The following is a 7,958-nucleotide window of genomic DNA, read 5'->3' on the forward strand; positions in this document are numbered from 1 at the left end:
GCTTATATGCGCATGCAGGTATATGAAAACAGTTTTTTTAAATTGAGTTTTAAAGATTTTTTTTTAAATTTCAAGAACAATGATCTTTAATGTCTAGCCTTGGGGGTGTCAACCTTTTTTTGTAAAGGGCCAATGGTAAATATTTTCAGCTTTGTAAGCCATGTGGTTACAAATACTGAACTCCACTGTGTCGCACGAAAATAACCATAAATGATATTCAGACAAAGTGGGTGCAGCTGTGATGTGATGGAACTTGATTTTAAAGCAAGCAGCCAGCTGGATTTGACCCATGGGTGTGGTTTGCACAAAACCAGTTTAGGTTATATTGGCTGGCACTGGAGAACAGGAAAAAAATTTTCCTTTTTAAAAGGATGTGTTTTGCTACTGCTTTATTAGCCCAGCTGGTGTGGTTCAGTGGTTGAGGGTCGACCTATGAACCAGGAGGTCACGGTTTGATTCCCAGTCAAGGCACATGCCCGGGTTGTAGGCTGGATCCTCAGTAGGGGGCATGCAGGAGGCAGCCGATTATTGATTATCTCTCATCATTGATGTTTCTATCTCTCCCTCTCCCTTCCTCTCTGAAATCAATAAAAATATATTTGAAAAAGAGAAATATGTTAGATATCCCAAAGTAATAATTACAGTGAACTGTAGAGAAATAAATGGCTGGCACCTCCCAGAGCCTGGAGCAATGGAGTTCTGGATTCACAGAGAAAGGGGAAGGATTTACGACTTAGGAGTAAACTGAATTAGGCCTTGTCTTTGAGGCACTCACACTCTAGTAGCAGTGACAGGAGAAAGTCATGTAATCAAATAGAATAGGTGGTAGTAGGTGAACTTGGGTTAAATGTTGGCAGATTGAACATAGCATTTCTCTGCTTCCTTCTGAAATATACCTAAATGACAGTAATAAAATAAAAGTGGTTAAACCCATAAGGACCAAGGGAACAGGAGAGGATTATCAGTAGACAGCAAATGTCAGCAAATTTGGGGGAGTTGGAAAGCACGTAGCTGAGTGGTAAATGATTTAGCAGACTAGAAAAAGGCTAAACACCATTCCGCATAGCCAGGTATATGAAGACAGTTTTTTTTTAATTGAGTTAAAGATTATTTATTTATTTAAAATTTATTTATATATTGTTTAAGGTATTACAAATAGTAGTACATATGTCTCTCCCCCCCGCCGCCCACTAACCTCCCCTCAGCATCTCCTATCCCCCAGCACTTGCCCTTGTCCCCTCACCCCCAGTGTCTAGAAAATTAATGTTAGTCATAGAAAAATAAGCAAATACAAATGAGTGAAAAAGGCACAACTGCCATATTAACTAAATAATCTATATATTGTACTTCCCTTCCCACTTGGTCCCTATCTCCATTCAGCCCAGGTAAGAGTCCTGGTCATTGTAGTGTGAGAGCTCCCAGGGGTTACCGCCACACACTTGCCACCCTGGGGCCTGAACAGCGAGGGATCCTATTCTAAAGTCATATCCTGAAGGGCCTACTTTGAGGATCATTCCTCTGATTTCATTAGTTAAGATGATCTGATTTGTGGACAAGAAGTCTCTAATTGTCATAATAAATTAAAAGTGAAACTTGCTGGAAATATACTAGAATATTTTCCAGATATAGAAAGAACTGAGCAACTGAGATTTGAGAAGTGAAAGAGCCAGGATGAATGCATTGATCTTTTTATAAAGTAGTGTTGTAGGCCCTGTCACACGAGTTGCTCCTGAATTCTGCTTAGTGGGTCATCAATAATTAAATAATAGGATATAGTAGAAAATAGAAAAATATCATACCCAGAACAATTATTGTTTTGGAAACTTTTTTTCTTAATACATATCTGTAATAGGTCTATTATCTATATATGTAAAAAGACAGCAACTGGAACATCAGGACGACTGGAACAACCGGTCACTATGATGCCCACTGTGGCCAGGGAACCGGCCTGATCGGAGGGTGGGGCCAGCTGGCCAACCTCCAATAGCTCCTCCCCCCAGCCGGCCCTACCCCTGATCACCCTCCTTTGCCAATAGGGGGCGGGGCTGGCCGGCCAACCTCCTGCAGCCCCTCCCCTCAGCCAACCGCACCCCTGAATGGGATGTGGGGGACCGATCAGGGGCCAGAGGCTGGGGGAGGGGCCATGGGTGATTGGCCAGCCAGCCCTGCCCCTGATCGGAGTGGGGGGGCTGATCGGGGGCAGAGCTGGCTTGGGTAGGCACCCATCAGGGGTGGGGCCGGCCAGGGGGAGGGGCCGCAGGCAGTTGGCCGGCCAGCCCCACCCCCAGATCAGGCCAGTTTGCTTTAAAAAATATAGTTGAAAGTATCACACTTTTCCCTCTTTTCTCCCCATTGACCCCTTTTAGCCCACCCCCGCCCCAGGCCTTCACCACCCTATTGTCTGTGTCCATTGGGTTATGCATATATGCATACAAGTTCTTTGGTTGATCACTTCCCACCCTCTCACCTTCCCACACCTTCCATCTGAGATTCCTCAGCCCATGAACACTTTTTTAAAATGTTTTTATTGATTTCAAAGAGAGGAAGGGAAAAGGAGATAGAAACATCAATGATGAGAGGGAATCATTGATCAGCTGCCTCTTGCACGTCCCCTACTGGGGATCGAGCTCACAACCGAGGTATGTGCCCTGACAGGGAATTGAACTATGCCCTCCTGGTTCATGGGTCCATGCTCAACCACCGAGCCACACCAGCCAGGCCCCATGAACACTTTTTTTCAAAATATTTTTTTTTATTGATTTCAGAGAGGAAGGGAGAGGGAGAGATAGGAACATCAATGATGAGAGAGAATCATTGATAGTCTGCCTCCTGCACACCCCCTCCTGGGGATCCAGCCCCAACCCGGGCATGTGCCCTGGACTGGAATTGAACCTGGGACCCTTCAGTCCTCAGGCCAATGCTTGTCCACTGGGCCAAACCAGCTAGGGCCCCACGAACACTTTTGAAGGTGGTGGTTATACTTGGAAGAAAGTTCTCTTACCAGCATTCTGAAGTGGAGATTATAGAACACAGACATGGGAGCTTCAGATGAGTAGGAACTAACTTGACTGGATGTAGGAAGCTTTGGGAATTTAAGAAAATAAGGACCTCATCTCTTAGTCATCCTCTGATATAGTGAAGTGTGAGAGTAAGAATACATAGCATCTCCTTGAGAGAAGGTCTCAGAGGGGTATGGGTGGATAGATGGATGGATAGGATGAATATAGAAAAATTTGGAGTTGAGATTCAGAGTGAGCAGCCTCCACTGGATAGCAGGTATTGAAGAAAGTGGAAGGAGTGAAATTGGAAATCTTGAATTGCTCTAACCAGTTTATTGAATACAGCTCTGCTCTTTCCCCATAACTGCCCCCATGAACTCTGTCCTTCCCTGTCCCTGTGTGAACTCTTGGGCGGGTTTCTTAGCTCTCTTTCTAAAGACAGAGTCCATTGGTGCGGGAGGCAGCCAGTTGATGTGTCTCTCACATCGATGTTGCTCTCTGTCTCTCCCCGTCCCTTCCACTCTCACTTGACTTCTCCTCAGCCCCTATATGACCAGTTATGTGGTCACACAAAGTCCTGTCTTGAAAACATCTGTTGAATTTGATCACTGTGCACTAGCACCCCTGCTACCACCTTGATCCAAACACCTACCATCTCACCTCCTGATCTGTGTCCTACTTCCTACTGGGCTCCCTGTAGTCTTATTCTCCCCACAGCAGCCAGGGCTCTTTTTCACATGCAGGTCCATTTATGGCTTCTCTTACCCTGTGGGTAAAGTACAAACTACTCAACAGATGAGTGGATTGGCATTGTCAAGATGGCAAAGATAACAGAGACAATCTCTATATCAGTGATGGCGAACCTTTTGAGCTCGGCACGTCAGCATTTTGAAAAACCCTAACTTAACTCTGGTGCCGTGTCACAAGAAATTTTTTGATATTTGCAACCATAGTAAAACAAAGACTTATATTTTTGATATTTATTTTAAATATTTAAGTGCCATTTAACAAAGAAAAATCAACCAAAAAAATGAGTTCGCGTGTCACCTCTGACACGCGTGTCATAGGTTCACCATCACTGCTTTATATATATAAAAGCGTAAGATGCAAATCGACTGGATGGTGGAGCAACTGGTTGGCTATGATGTGCACTGACCATCGGGGCAGACGCTCAACACAGGAGCTGTCCCCAGCCCGCAGGCCCTGATCACCCGATTGGGAACTGGGGGTGGGTGGTGGCAGATGCGGGCAGTGCCAGGGCCCAGTTGCCCCACACACACAGGGCTACCGGCGGCGGTGGCAGGCGGGGCCAGCTGCCAGCAGCCGGGGAAGATCAGTCCTGATCTCAGGCCAGGCCTAAGGACCCTACCTGCGCATGAATTCCATGCGCCGGGCCTCTAGTTTCTAATAATAATAAGATCCTTAGCAAAATAGCTTATTGCGCTGTCTCTTGTTTCCCAGGTGGTGTTGTTTGTGAAGAAGAATGTTCTAGTGACTGGTGGATTTTTCGGAGGCTTTCTGCTTGGCATGGCATCCTAAGGAGGACCTCCTCTCTTCCGTTATTCCCGGTTTCTGTACCTAGACCAGCCTCTACACTCCATCATAGGACATCAAGTCTCCTCCTCTTCTCCTGTGCCTTCTTCCCTGCTATAGCATATCTGAATGGCTTCTATAGGCATCTGTTGATACGAACTGATAATGACCCTACTGTGAGCCTCGTGACAACAACGGAAGATACAATAGACCACCTGTCCTCCCAGAACACTCCCCACTTGACTGAGCTGTAGGTCAGGAATGTTCCTTTCCCCCCGACATAAGATACTTACTAGCACAGTGCAATATAGCTCACTGTGGAGGATGAGTGGATTCTCAAAGGTGCCCCAAACTTGAATTAGAACAGGAATAACAAGCACATAGATACCTTATTATGTGCGGCATGGAAAGGAACTGAATACATTTGCATTTAAGCATGAAAGATTTTTGGTGTCTACTTTCTTTTTTAGTTGGTTTTGGATTACAAAAAGAGGTATTTATAACTGTTAAAATTATCCTGACAAAATGGTGGGATAAACAGTATAATTGAAAAATTATGAATGTAGAATGAACTTGTGCTGAACATGTGATGAACTGAAGATAGGGTGTTTGGTGGGAAAAAGTTTAGGGAAATCAACCAATAGATACATCATTGGATAATCAGACTTAATGAATCATTTGGGGGCATTAAGATGTTATCCAGGGATGGGGGGTTTCCACCATACAGGACAATACGTCTAATGGCTATTCCCAAAGCGTTTATTTATGGTCAAATAAATGACTTTAGCTGGGAGGAGGAAGCTCTTGGATTTTTATTTCATACAAACAGTTTTAAGCTTTGAAATGTGAAGTATTTACTTCTTGACAAAGCATTAGGGGTAGTTAGCTCCTCTGTGCCAATTCTGTTTCATTATCCAGTTAGTATAAAATACATTAACGTTTGAACCAGTTTTAAAGAGGTAGCATCCTTGTCCTGGACGGTTTGACTGGCAGCGGTTCTCAACCTGTGGGTCGCGACCCCTTCGGTGGTCGAACGACCCTTTCACAGGGGTCGCCTAAGACCATCCTGCATATCAGATATTTACATGACGATTCATAACAGTAGCAACATTACAGTGATGAAGTAGCCACGAAAATAATTTTATGGTTGGGTCACAACATGAGGAACTGTATTGAAAGGTCCAGAAGGTTGAGAACCACTGGGTTAGAGTGTCAGCCCATGGACTGAAGGATCCCAGGTTCGATTCCAGTCAAGGGCATTTACCTAGGTTGCATGCTCGATCCCCAGGCCTGATGGGCAAGTGCTGGAGGCAACCAATGGATGGGTCGGTCTCACATTGATGTTGCGCTCTCTCTGTCTCTCCCCCTCCCACTCTCTCTAAAAATCAATGGAAAAATATCCTTGGTTGAGTGTTCACAATAAAATGAAAAGGTAGCATCCCAGGTATTCAGAATTGAGAATGGTGGCCATAACATGTGAAATCAATTATTTCCATCATGAACTGTAAACTGCTGTCTCATGACTCTGACTCTTAGACTTATTCTTGAAAATAAAAGTTTAGCCCTAGCCAGTTTGGCTCAGTGGATAGAGCATCAGCCTATGGACTGAAAGGTCCCGGGTTCGATTCCTGTCAGGGGCGCATGCCCGGGTTGTGAGCTTGATCCCTCCCAGTGGGGGACATGCAGGAGGCAGCCAATCAGTGATTTCTCATCATTGATGTTTCTATCTCCCTCCCTTCCTCTCTGAAATCAATACAAAAATATATTTAAAAAAGTTTATAGACATACATAGGCTTAGAGTCTTAGTGCATTTTGCTGTAATGGTCTGATATCACATCTGCAGCTCTATCTAGAATATCTGCTTCTAGAGGGCAAGGTTTGTGTGTTCACCATTATACCACGGAGCCTAGCATTTAATAGGTACTCACCATTTGCTGAATATATGAGTAATGACCTCATACAAAGGTATCTGGAAAAGGGGCTGATGCAAAGACTTGAGACTTTATTTTTTTATTTTTGTTTTTTAAAGAATTAAGACTTTACGAGTTCTGAGAATACAGAAAACTTGGAATTTGGTTTTTTAAAAATATATTTTTATTGATTTCAGAGAGGAAGAGAAAGATAGAAACATCAATGATGAGAGAGAATTGATCGGCTGCCTCCTGCACGCCCCCTACCAGGGATGGAGCCCACAACCTGGGCTTATGCTCTTGACCAGAATCAACCTGGGACCCTTTAGTCTGCAGGCTGATGCTCTATCACTGAGCCAAACCAGCTAGGGCTGGAATTTGTTTTTAAACTTGCAGTTAATCCCTTGCAAAATGTATGTTTTTAAGGCCTTTCTTTTAAAATGTTTGCCTTTTAACTTACCTTGGGAATGGTATATTGAATGTGGAAATTGTAGCTACCAGTGGATTTGTGGAACTTTTTAGAATTCATCCATCTGCTCCACTCATCTGCTGATGGGCACTTAGGCTGTTTCCAAATCGTGGCTATTGTAAATTGTGCTGCTATGAACATAGGGGTGCATATATTCTTTCTGATTGGTGCATTTTTCTCAGATTACGGTAGTACTTTATGGCAGCTTAAGTTATTTTGCTTGTAATGTTTATGAATCGTCCTCAGTAGTAATACTATGAGCCTCTTTGTTGCATATTTTTATACAAGAACTTAAAATATTTTCACTTTTTATTATGGAAACTTTCAAATATATACGAAAGTAGAGAAAATGATACACTTGATCCCCTGTGTATCCATCACCCACCTACAATGATAATCAAATTATAGCTCGTTTTATGATTTATTTTGAAATAAATACCAAATGTGTCATTTTATATTTTAGTATGTATCTCTAAAAGGTAAGAACTCTTTAAAAACCATAAATCCAATATCCTATTATATAAAAAACTAATAATCCCTTAATAGCATCAAATATGTAGTCACTGTTCAAAATTCCCTCTCAAGTTTTACATTTGGTTTGTTGGAATCAGTGCATATAAGACATCCAGTTGGATGTCTCAAGTCTCAGTCCTATATGCTCTTTTTATTTTGACTTCCAGTATATTTATTGAAGACACGGTTATTTGTTCCCTAGTTCCCCACATTCTGATGCCTGGGTACCCCGCTGCTGCAGCCACTGCCAGTCACCGCAGCCACCAAGGTTTTTTCATCAACACAGACTCCAGTCCCTTCACCATGAAAAAATGAAAACTTTCTTTAGGCATTTTCAAGATGTGTCTTTCATATAATAATAATTAATTTTTTTATCCTCACCTGAGGATATGTTTCCATTGATTTTTAGAGAATGTGGAAGAGAAAGGGAAAGACAGAGAGAAACATCAAAGTGAGAGGAACACTTCGATTGGTTGCCTCCTGCATGAGCCCTGACCTGGGCCCCGGCCAGGGAGGAGCCTGCAACCTAGGTAC

At 43.2% G+C, this 7,958-nt stretch overlaps 1 protein-coding gene across 1 annotated transcript in view; it reads left to right on the forward strand.

Moving 5' to 3' along the window:
- Positions 1–5,325, forward strand: part of FUNDC2 (FUN14 domain containing 2) — an 8,417-nt gene extending 3,092 nt beyond the window's left edge. Inside the window, exon 4 of the mRNA XM_005885014.2 lies at positions 4,461–5,325. Within this exon, the coding sequence (XP_005885076.1) occupies positions 4,461–4,538 (78 nt within the window). The 3' untranslated portion in view covers positions 4,539–5,325. The remainder of the gene's footprint in view (positions 1–4,460) is intronic.
- Positions 5,326–7,958: the final 2,633 nt, after the last annotated feature.

Source organism: Myotis brandtii, unplaced genomic scaffold (genome assembly GCF_000412655.1).
Source record: "Myotis brandtii unplaced genomic scaffold, ASM41265v1 scaffold889, whole genome shotgun sequence".
In the NCBI taxonomy this organism is placed as follows: Eukaryota; Metazoa; Chordata; class Mammalia; order Chiroptera; family Vespertilionidae; genus Myotis; species Myotis brandtii.